Source organism: Ursus americanus, chromosome 1 (assembly GCF_024610735.1).
Source record: "Ursus americanus isolate L20-20 chromosome 1, mUrsAme1.1.p, whole genome shotgun sequence".
Classification (NCBI taxonomy): domain Eukaryota; kingdom Metazoa; phylum Chordata; class Mammalia; order Carnivora; family Ursidae; genus Ursus; species Ursus americanus.
In genome coordinates, this window is record NC_142127.1 from 37,230,763 (window position 1) to 37,241,955 (window position 11,193).

Here is an 11,193-nt window from a genome sequence, read left to right on the forward strand (position 1 = left end):
ATTTGTGAGGCAAACTCGAATCATATTCTTTAGTGGAGCCTAAAATCAACATGTAATGTGTACGATTTCTTTTGCTGCATCCTTTTCCTGAAGTCCAAAAAAAAAAAAAAAAAAAAAAAAGGCAGGGAAATAAGTCCTTCTAGACAAGGAACAGAGCCTACAAGAAATAAACACATTCAGCTTCCCGGGAGAGACAAGCATTTGAAGAAAATATTTAGAGCTTCAAATTTCTCTATGACATTTTAGAAAGTCCAATTGAAATGACAGTGGGAAAAGTCAGACGATTCTGTGGGTATTTATAGAAAAATGAAGGCAACAGCTAATAGACCAATTACATATACCTTTGTTGCTGTTCCCCTCCCCAGTTTATAATATAACATGAATTGGAAAGTTCAGAGACTTAAACAAAGAGAAATGCTACAGACTGAATTCTGAGACTCATTCCTTTTAAAAACATCTTAGCCAGACATTTTAGAGGTAACATTGAAAAATCTATGTGACATCTGTAAAAACATAAGTTTGGGCAGAGAACTGGTTTGTTTTAAAGGAACACTGGCTTCTATCAACATATCCCAGGGGATGCATTGGCAGCTCTGACCAAAGGGAGAGAGAGAAGCAACTGTCCTTGTGGTTTTTCTATTGACTCTATTGCTTTGAAGGGGCTGGCCACAAGCATTAATGGTTGCAATATTTTCATTCACTCTAAGACTTCCTCCCGCTCTGCCATCATCTCTGATTTGAGATCATATTTTTGCCATTTTCAGTGATCTGCCCTTTTTCCTTTGTCCCTGTATTGGCCCTATACTTCTTATTTTTTTATTGAAAATAAGTTTTTCCCCATTATTATCTCTGTTTTAGGCAGCTTGTAAGAGATAGAAATCCCTCCCACTACTTATAACCATGGTGAATATGTATCATGATCTTTCAAGTCCTTTTTTATTATTATTTTTAACTGGTTGCATAAATAATTACGTATCCTCCTTTGTTACACTTAGGGCAATATCTAATAACCATGTTCTCTTGCATGATTGTAATTGTGGTGGGTTAGTCCACCATATAGCTACACCATATTTTCCAGTTATTACCAACTAATCCAATTTTATTAAATATTAAGCACTTTCTAATGTTTCACTATTGGAAATGAGGATGTGATGAAAACTTGAACATAAATATTTGTTCACAGAACCATTTTCTTAGGATACATCCTTATAAAAAAATATTGATTTGAAAAATATGGCTGTTTTCAAACTTTCAATGGCTCTTGGTAAATTATTTTTAGAAAGACTGTACATGAAACCATCCATCCGCCCTGCAGAGCTCCCGACAACCTTGATTATTACCAGTTAAAACTTGCTCTGTGAAAAATGCCACCTAATTTTTGTTGTAATTTGAATTTTTGAAAACTTGCCTTTCTTGTATTATTAGAGAGTGAGTATGTTTCATATTTTATTAACCACTTCCATTCTCCTTTGTGGTTTTCTTACAGGTGTGTATGAAAAATTACAATTTCTTAAATATGTTCTCTGTTTATCTTTTCTTTCTGTCTTATGATATCCAGAAAATATTTATTTTATCCATCAGTATTTTCCTCTGTGATTTTCTTAATTGCTTTTAAGTTTAGAAAATCCTTTTTCATCCAGAGATCAGATGATACCCATCTATATTTCCTCCAAGTTATTTTGGTTTAACTATTTAGATTTAACTCCTGAATTTATTGGAATTGGGTAAAAATGGATAATTATTTTTATGGAGGGGGGTACGCTAAACCGAATTTTTAACGTCTAAATAGCTACTTTTCCCAAATAGTGCTGTAAAATTACCCACCTTCTGTTTCACTGGTTTATGGTGCTTCATTTTTCCTATTAAGCTTTTCTATATTCTATTTCCAGTCTATTTATTTTTTTTACACTAAGAGCTCTGATCTTTAGCAAATGCAATGTTGTTCTTACTATTTTGTTTTTTGTAACCCAGTAGAGTGATAAAGAATCTCGCTCTGGAGCTAAGTGCTTGTTCTCAGATTTTAACTCTGCCCCTTACTAACTAGCTAACAATGGGCTGGTGACAGCCTTTCTGTGATTCAGTGTCCTTCTCTGTAAAACGGGCATACCAACGTTAGTTCCCTCGTGAGGTTCTGAAATTACATTGGTTTGTAAAATAATGAGCTCCGACCAGCGCAGAGCACATAGAGAGTGCCTGAGAAGTGCAGGCTACTTGCCGTCCTTCTATGAGAACAGGGCAAGCCCGTTGAACCCTCATCTTTCACACTTTCGTAACTACTTTATCTGTTTGTCTTTTGGGTTCTCTAAGTTTTCAAATGGAAATAGATTTATTTTTTTCTGATGATAAACAATGCATATTCATCATAAGAACAACTTTCAGAAAATGTATATATGTAATTTAAACTCACTTCTAACCCCATGACCTAGAGACAGATGTAGGAAATCGTCAAATATTAACTCTTCATTAGTTGTGTACGACATGTTATATTGACAGCGGGTGTCTGAGAGACTAGGCACAGGATGACGTCCACTCTAAATGTGAGATTATATTACCGTGGTCAGATGCCAGTTTTGCCCAGGAGACTACATGTCTCAGAGCTACACCACGTCGGACCTGACAGCTTCAGTTCTTTCTCTGCTGCTTCTACCGACTAAAGACCAACTGAAGTCGTGAACAGAGAAGAGCGTTCTAAGAAAACAGAATCCCAGCTGTCGTTTTTTTAGGTACTCATGACTCACTGTGGAGTTACATCATTCAGAACGGTAACTGAGGCAGAGTTCTCTGCAGCCTTGAGGTGGCTGCACTATCTAGGAGAAGGCTTCCAGGAAGAGGTGTCTGTAGCCCTCCACCTGTGCTGCTGCCTAGTCATCTCAGGAGCAGTGTCTCGGAGCATAAAATGCAGAGAGGAGGTGCAAGATGAAACTGCATTTGTCATTTCCTAGGCATTCTCTGTCCAAGGGACGGACAAACGTACAACAGATTACTGGGTCCCATACAGATGTGAAGAAATCTGTTATCCGTTTGAAAAGCAGGTTTCTCTGTTTTGGCTCCCTGTGACTCTTTAGAAGAATAGTTTTAATAGGGTCCAGTCGGTTAAGCATCTGCCTTCGGCTCAGGTTATGATTCCGGGGTCCTGGGATCGAGCCCCGCAACCGGCTCCCTGCTCAGTGGGGAGTCTGCTTCTTCTTCTCCCTCTGCCTCTCTCCCCACTCCTGCTCTCTCCCTCTCTCACACTCACGCTCTCTCAAATAAATAAAACTCTTCTTAAAAAATTATTTTAAAAGAATAGTTTTCATATAAATTAATATTTAATAAACTTTACTTTTTAGAGCAGTTTTAGGTTCACAGAAAAACGGAACAAGAGGTATAGAGCTCTGACATAGCTCTTACCCCGCACGTGCAGTCTCTCCCACTATCCTCCCCACACCAGGGGACCTGTTACACTCATTGAACCTATAATGTCACATCATTATCACTGAAAGTCCATAGTTTACATTAGGGTTCACGCTTACTGTTGTACATTCTAGGAGTTTGAAAAAATGCATAATGACACGTATGCACCCTTGTAATATGTACGGATTAGTTCCATTGCCCTACGTATCCTCTGCACCCTACCTCTTCATCCTTCCCTCCTCCTGAACCACTGATACCTTTACAGTCCCCATTGTTTTGCCTTTTTTTAAAATGTCATCGAATTAGAATCATACAGTATGTAGCCTCTCAGATTGGCTTCTTTAACTTAGTAACATGCATTTATAGTTCCTCCGTTTCTTTTCATGGTTTGATAGCTCATTTATTTTTAGTACTGAATAATATTCTATTGTGCGGACATACCACAGTTTATCTATTCACCCACTAACGGACATCTTAGTTGTATCCGAGCCTTGGAAATTATGAATAAAATGGTTATAAATATCTTTATGCAGGTTTTTTTATGGACATAAGCTTTTTAACTTATTTAGGTAAATATCAAGGAGTGCAATCATTGTATTTTAGGGTAAGAGTATTTTTATTTTGTAAAAAACTGCCAACCTATCTTCCATCGTAGCTGTGCTGTTTTCCGTTCCCACTAACAATGAATGAGAGTTCCTGTTGCTCCATATCCTAGCCAGCATTCAGTATTGTCAGTATTTTGGATTTCATTGTGCTAATGGGTGTATAGTGGTATTTCATTGTTGTTTTAATTTGTAATTCCCTGATGACATATGATATTGGGCATCATACAGAGGCTTATTTGCCATCTGTATATCTTCCTTGGTCAGGAGTCTGTTCAAATCTTTTGCATATTTATTTCATCAGTGTGTTCATTTTCTTATTGCTGAGTTTTAAGTGTTCTCTCTACGTTTGGGATAACAATCTTAAATTAGGTATGTCTTTTGCAAGTATTTTCCACCAGTCTGCGGCTTGCCTTTTCATTCTCTTGACAGTGTTTTCTACAAAGAAGTTTTTTGCCCCCAGAAGTGCACAAAGGTAACAAAGCTGTTAAGTGTAAGTTTTTCTGCCACCCCGCAATGAGCCATTAGGGCGCCAACCTTGGGATAAAGAAACTGGAGAACACGCGCAGCCTCCATCTCCTTCCAGGCTCCCTGAGGGAAGGCTAAATGGCTCTGCTGGTTTCAACCGCCACCCCAAACTGTGCCCTCCCCTTCCCCAGTGAGGTCTAAAAGCACGACTGGAGCGGAGAGAAACAGCAAGACTTCAAAGCTGTCAGGCGCCCTTGACAAGGGTGGAAGAGAGTGACTCTGCTGGGTTTTCATCCACTCCCCGGGGACACACTGCTCACCACTGAGTGCAGTGCAGGGGACACCAAGAGAAGAACCATTCTTCAAGCCAGGGAGCAGGGCTGTGGGAAGGGGATGCCAGCGTGTCCTGGCTAACTTTGACATCTGCATAGACAGTGGCCTTGTCAGTTCACTTACTGTATCTATTTGAACTGAGGGGAAAAAAAGAGCCCAAGAGAGAGGGCAGAGCCTGGGGCAACTTGCAAGCTTTTGTCTGTGGGCCAAGCGAACTCAGGGGAAGAAACCAGTTCGTGTTATCTCGCCATATTCCATGACCAAGTGTGGGCTGCTGACTGAGCAGACCCAGAAGCAGGAGGCTGGGTGGTAGGATCTTACATGTATAAGATCTTCCTGGAGCTGGATCTCCTGTTTCAGTAATTTGGAGAGGCCCTCGAAGGGCACTCTGAAAACTGTCATGTGGCTGCCTACCATACACAGGTCCTCAGCCCACCGCTCAACATCAACCAGAGAAAGAGTTAAAATCTTGAACAGAGGAAGGATGAAAACTTCACCATGAAATGTGAGAAACTTGTCCTTTTCTTCTCCTTCCTCCCTACCCCAAATCTCCTCCAACCGTAGTAGCCAGGCGAGGGAGAGAGATGGTATCCCAGAGACACACTACAGCCCATCCTTTCATTCTAAGACCTTACACTGATGGATGATGTCAAAGGAGATACTTTTAAATTGGACTGAGATTGAATTTTTATAGCACAGAGTTAGTTGTGTTTTGTTTTCATTTTTATAGAAAAAAAAAAAACAAAGATCATGGTGTCTGCCCAAGGAAAGGGGAAACTTGACCGAGCTTAAGTAACTGGAGAAGAAAAAAATTGTTACTTTTATGTATATGCCTGCTGGCAAGTTCAGACTAGCCAGTAAACTCAGTGCTCAAAGTAAAAATTAGATAGATATAGATAGATAGATAGATAGATAGATAGATAGATAGATAGACAGATAAATGATATTGCTGTTAGGAAAAGTGCTCCCCTAAAGTGCTCACAAGTGAAAAATGAAGGAGGAGGACAAGAACACACACTTCTCATTGTATTTTTGAATAATGGAAGACCGTGAATCAAGGAGCAAACTCTACAGGCTTACTACAAATGCACTTAGTAGAGCAGGTTTATGGTATCACAGGACTGGAAACGTGGATTTTAGAGTTGGAAAGACCTGGATTCTAATCCCAACTCTACTATTTGCTGCCTCTGTGACTTCTTAAAATCCTCATAGAAAATTGCCACAATGATGTCTCCTAACAGAATTTGTATAAGGGTCAAAGAGGAAATATATCAAGCCTGATACCTAGGAGATCGTAAGTGCTCAAAAAATGGTGGCTACTGTTAGCATGTCTTTCTTCATAATGTATTTGTCATTATCATGCATTATCATGATTATTTACTGAGAAGATATCAGTTACATCCAGAGAAATAACAGCATTGGTTAAAATACATTTCAGTTGAAATTTGAGTTTACGGAAAATCACTGAAAAATTTGTATTTCAGAGTAAACAAAATTCTTCAAAATAGCTAGCATTTGGTAATAACTTAGGTACCCTAGTTTAGGGACTACTTCCCAGGTGAAAATGTGAAAGCATTGGGATTTGTCCCACCATCTACGCCTTATCACAATGCATCAGGACTAGAAGAGCGCTTAGAGAGGAAATAAGGTCCAAAGAGGCTAACTGACTTGCCTAGGGACGGTCTGGTCGCATCCCACCCCCACTGGTCCTTCATATCCCCCATCCATTAATTTGTTGGCTGTTTCAGTCACAGCATACATTTAAATGCCTCTAAATTTTATCTTTGTCTTTGAAGAAAGGCACGTAACTGTTTCCTCTACCCTTCATGCTTCATCTTGGGAGAGCACCTGGCAACTGTCACATGCAAGCGAGCCAGCCGGTTCAGTACAACCTGACATCACACTGAATTACCAGAAAAGGATTTCATTTCATTACAGCCTTATGATTTGTGGTCCCTGTTCCTTTCCATTTTTCTTGTCATTCATTACTCCTTCCATGTAGAGTGGGTGGCAGATATGAACAAATCACTGAATTTGATGCATTTCACTTTGTTCCCTTCTAGAAGTTCTTATAAGGTTTTCTTGAGGAAAATCAATTAACTATTGACTTAAATACTATTTGGGGATCAATTACAATTCCAATTAACCGTGCCCTCTGGGTTGCTTATTACCACTCTTGGGAAACTTTTGTAATGGTAAGAAAGTGTGTCTCCCACCCTCACGTTGGTGCATTTTCCGTTCTATGCTCTATTTTCAGACCTTGCCCCTGGACCCGCAAGATCCAAGAACTAGCCTGCTCGTTGGTTACACCTTAGCTCTGTCTGCCCCAAACCATTTTCCTGGCCATAGAGGACTTATCACTGACATTTCCCTTCTCTCCCCACCACGAGAGGTAGTATTTACTAATTGCATTATTTTGTGCTGCTCTCCTAAGCCCTTGTGCGCATTATTTCTGTAAATCCCAGAGGTAGACAATATGGTTGTCCTCTTTTAAAAAGGAGAAACCTGAATTTCAGATAAGGAAAGTATTTTGTGCGAAGCCACAGGAGATGCAAACCCAGGTCTGTGTGATAAAGGCTCTGCCTCTTCATCTCAACGGCCATGAGTCTCTCTCAGAGCCAGGCTCCTGGCGGTCTTCAAACCAACAGTCCTCCAATGAGGTTAACAAGCTAGGGGGATGGGATAGGCTGGTGATGGGTAGTAAGGAGGGCACGTATCGCATGGCGCACTGGGTGTTATACGCAGGTAATGAATCATGGAACTTTACATCAAAAACAGGGATGTACTGTATGGTGACTAACATAATATAATAAAAAAAATTATTATTAAAAAAAACAAGCTAGAGAAACCCCACACATTTTTCTCAAAAGTGAGGCCCTTCCACACCCACATCTTTTACAAGATGAAGATCCCCAGGGATATTCCCCCACCCCCCCACCCCGACTTCCTGAATCAGAATCACTTCAAGTAAAACCGAGGAACCAGGAACTTGAACACTTGTCATTCTTAAAAGTTTGAGATCCACTGCCCTGTGCCTTTGACACCCAGTGTCCTTTAACAAAACTTTCCTGGCGACAATGCCCTGATCCCTGGGGGTCTAACCTAAAAGTGTGACTACCGTAATGATGATTTGAGGGAACACTTGGTCATCTGCTCACGGCTCACCTTCTGGCTGCAACTTACTCAATTGGGTTTCAGCTGCCTCTGTCTGGGTTCTGCCTACCTTCTTCAAGCCCATCACACAAAGCGGACCTGAGAGCAACTAGTTTGCTGACCTTTTTATTTCTTGCAGCAGCTACAAAAAGAGATACCTTTTTAGTTCAATAAATATTTGATTGTTTATTCTTTGTTCATGATACAAGGCTAAGGACACACACACACGCACACACACACGCACTCTCAGTGAATTTCCATGAGCAGCCCTACACTGTCTTCCTCACTAGGGTAACATGTTTGAGCTCCAGGGCTCAGCCAACTTAAACTGGCACCTCACCAGCTCTTCCTTTTCTTTTCTCTTAAGAAGAACTTCCACCTTTCTAGTCCATTCCTTTCTCTTTTCCCTTTTCCTTGCTGTAATATCACATCCCATATTTATTGGGCCTTCTGGCTATGACCAAAAATAGTCAGGTTGTCACAAACTCAGCATCTGCCTTACAGAATTCATCCCTACCACCAAATCCGCGGACCCTATTTAGAAAAAGGAGAATTCTAGGGGCGCCTGGGTGGCACAGCAGTTAAGCGTCTGCCTTCGGCTCAGGGCATGATCCCGGCGTTCTGGGATCGAGCCCCACATCAGGCTCCTCCGCTATGAGCCTGCTTCTTCCTCTCCCACTCCCCCTGCTTGTGTTCCCTCTCTCGCTGGCTGTCTCTATCTCTGTTGAATAAATAAATAAAATCTTAAAAAAAAAAAAAAGAAAAAGGAGAATTCTAGTAACAAGAACAGCAAGAACAAAAAAGACAGACCGAATATCAAAAAGTAGAAGTCCTAAATATTTTGGAAAGAAACCCGAAAAAGCCAATCAGCTTACGCATTAAACACTTGAATGAGGAATTCCCAGCAATAACTCCCTCAATATTTCATTTATCTTAATATATAACACTTCATTAAACCTTGTTCACTTCATCCCCTCCCGACCGCAACAAAATAATGCAAAATGAGAATCAACACACACATTCCAAATTCAAACTTACCATAGAACTTTGATTGGCAAATCTCAGACGGTGATTTCCTCCTGGTCTGTGAGCCGGGCAGACGAGCCTTCCTGCTGACTTCTCTAGGTGAGCTCACAGCCCCCTCCAATACCGCAGGACACTAACATTCTGAAAAAGAAATTTGATCTCTCCCTAATTCATACTGCCCTCCTCCTCTTTCCTGAAGGGAGATCCCATCTGTTTATTTTAGGACATGGGCAAACTGCCTAGTATCAAATACCTCACAAATAAAAAGAGGAAGAAAAACCAATAAAAAGTCAATAACGCCTATGTGATTTTCAAGCCCTGAACAAATGGAAAATCAGGGTTCTTCATTTTACAATGAATCAAGTGGAGAAAGAAAGCATTTCTTATCTGGAGTCACTCCCAAATAAATGTTTCACATGTGGCTTTTACGGGGACACTAAGCTCTCAGAGTTTCAAATCCTGCCTATATAACTATAAATATACTCTGTGTTTGTTTTCAGATTAATGAGCCCAATTTAATTGAGAGAAATTTCCTTTCGTAATTGTTTAAACAAAATGCAAGACTTTTGGTTAACTTCATGCCGTCAACTAAAGCCAGACTTACCTGAGATTTTTCTTTGAAGCAAAAGAGTCATCGTTTACGTGGTCTTTTTAACAGAAAACCGGGTTAGTTTTTCTCGACAAACATTCATTTCCAGTCCCTAGGAATGATATAGAGAAAGAACATATTTGCTACATGCACAGCAACAAGCATATAAATGTGTATCATGGAAAAAAATAAATCTATATCATGGAAAATTTTCCACACACAGAGGAAACCTCATGAAGTGGGTTGGAAAACAAGTCACTTCAAAGTTGTGGAAAACAGGAGCTGTTCCTGCCTTTAAGGCAAACCCTGCCTCTGATAGCCCATTTGGTTATTCTGCCTGTAACCAGCTCTCCCTGCATTACTTTGAGATAGTTGTTGTGTGTGATCAGTGGAAAGTTAATATATTGTAACCCGAAAAACACACAAGCCTCTTTTTCTCGAATTTGTTCATAAGGGACAGACATTCTTAACAAAACAAAGCAAAACAAAAACAAAAACTCTTGTTTCCCAAATCACACTTGAACTGCTTAATTACTGAGTTCCTAAAAATAAAGGCAATTTTTGTAGTCATAAATACATTGGGAAACATTGAAGCCTCTATCTGTTGTGAAATAGAATACTATTATTTGCCGTTATTGAATATTTAAAAATTATGGAGAAAGTAGTCCTAATAATTGAAAGTTTTACCCATATAAAAGCAATCGGGCTTGTCTTCGGAGGTCCTTGTAACGAAACTGTATTTTCGGCCAGGTTACTAGTCGAGGCTTTGTATTATGTGTTTAAAACTATATACACTAAAGAAATCACGTGTGCTGGCACGTACTCCCAGTGGCCTGTATGACGCCCTCTAGTTCTCCTTCAGAATCTAGTCCTCACGGACCGGCCTGTCTAACCTGCCAGCTTCTTCCACGGCTGGCCAAGAACCTGCATCCCTCTCTACCCCAGCTGCTCTAAGAGTCCTTAGGATCCACCCGAATTCCATTTTCCCGGAGTCTCTTAAGAGGCCTGGGAGAAATTTTTCCAGGGTTTGCTCTGTCCCTACCTCTCCTGGAGGGCTGGAGGGGGCTGGAGGAAGGCAGGAAGAGCAGTGCAGCTGTCCTCTGCGAGATCCTGGCCTGGCATGGAGCTGGGGGAGGGCACAGTGCGAGCAGCTGGAGGAAGAGAAGGAGGAGTAATTCATGTGCCACTGCAAACATGATACAGTGCCAACAAAAACATCATTCTTTTTCCCAAGAAGTTCAAAGCGCTTTGCAAACATTAACTCATGAGCCCAAGTAGTCATGGAGGGAGTATTACTTTATTGTGCCCTTAGGATAACCACGGCAAGCAAAGTCACCCGAAAAGAGAGTCTGTGCATTGTTTCGTCATTCCTCAGATGTTTATTGAGCACCTGCTATGTGCCGGGTACCACTGGTAGAAGAACAAACAGGACAGACACGGTCTGTGCTCCTACAGCCGCAGTGGGGGCACTAAGCACCAGGTTACACGACTTACACTTAGTTACACGTTACTTTTGTCCAAATTGTTTAATGGAATGTGCTCCATTCTTCAGAATGTCTGTAATGTGCTAAGTGCTGAGCAAATACACAAAAGAAAATTTTTTTTAAGTCACCTGTAAATCTCATTATG

The 11,193-nt window shown here is 40.7% G+C and overlaps 1 protein-coding gene across 5 annotated transcripts in view; it reads right to left on the reverse strand.

The window, feature by feature from the left end:
- The window catches only part of CYTIP (cytohesin 1 interacting protein), a 70,247-nt gene extending 59,537 nt beyond the window's left edge, over positions 1-10,710 (reverse strand). For 3 of the 5 annotated variants that reach the window (XM_045781654.2, XM_045781627.2, XM_087860860.1), the window contains exons 1-3: positions 10,607-10,710; positions 9,580-9,676; positions 8,988-9,116 (exon numbers count right to left, since the gene is read on the reverse strand). In XM_045781654.2, the coding sequence (XP_045637610.2) occupies positions 8,988-8,990 (3 nt within the window). In that variant the 5' untranslated portion in view covers positions 8,991-9,116; positions 9,580-9,676; positions 10,607-10,710. Of the gene's footprint in view, positions 1-8,987; positions 9,117-9,579; positions 9,677-9,785; positions 9,908-10,251; positions 10,530-10,606 lie in introns of those variants that run through there. The other 2 variants (XM_087860867.1, XM_087860870.1) reach the window with 2 other exon arrangements.
- Between the last annotated feature and the right edge of the window lie 483 nt (positions 10,711-11,193).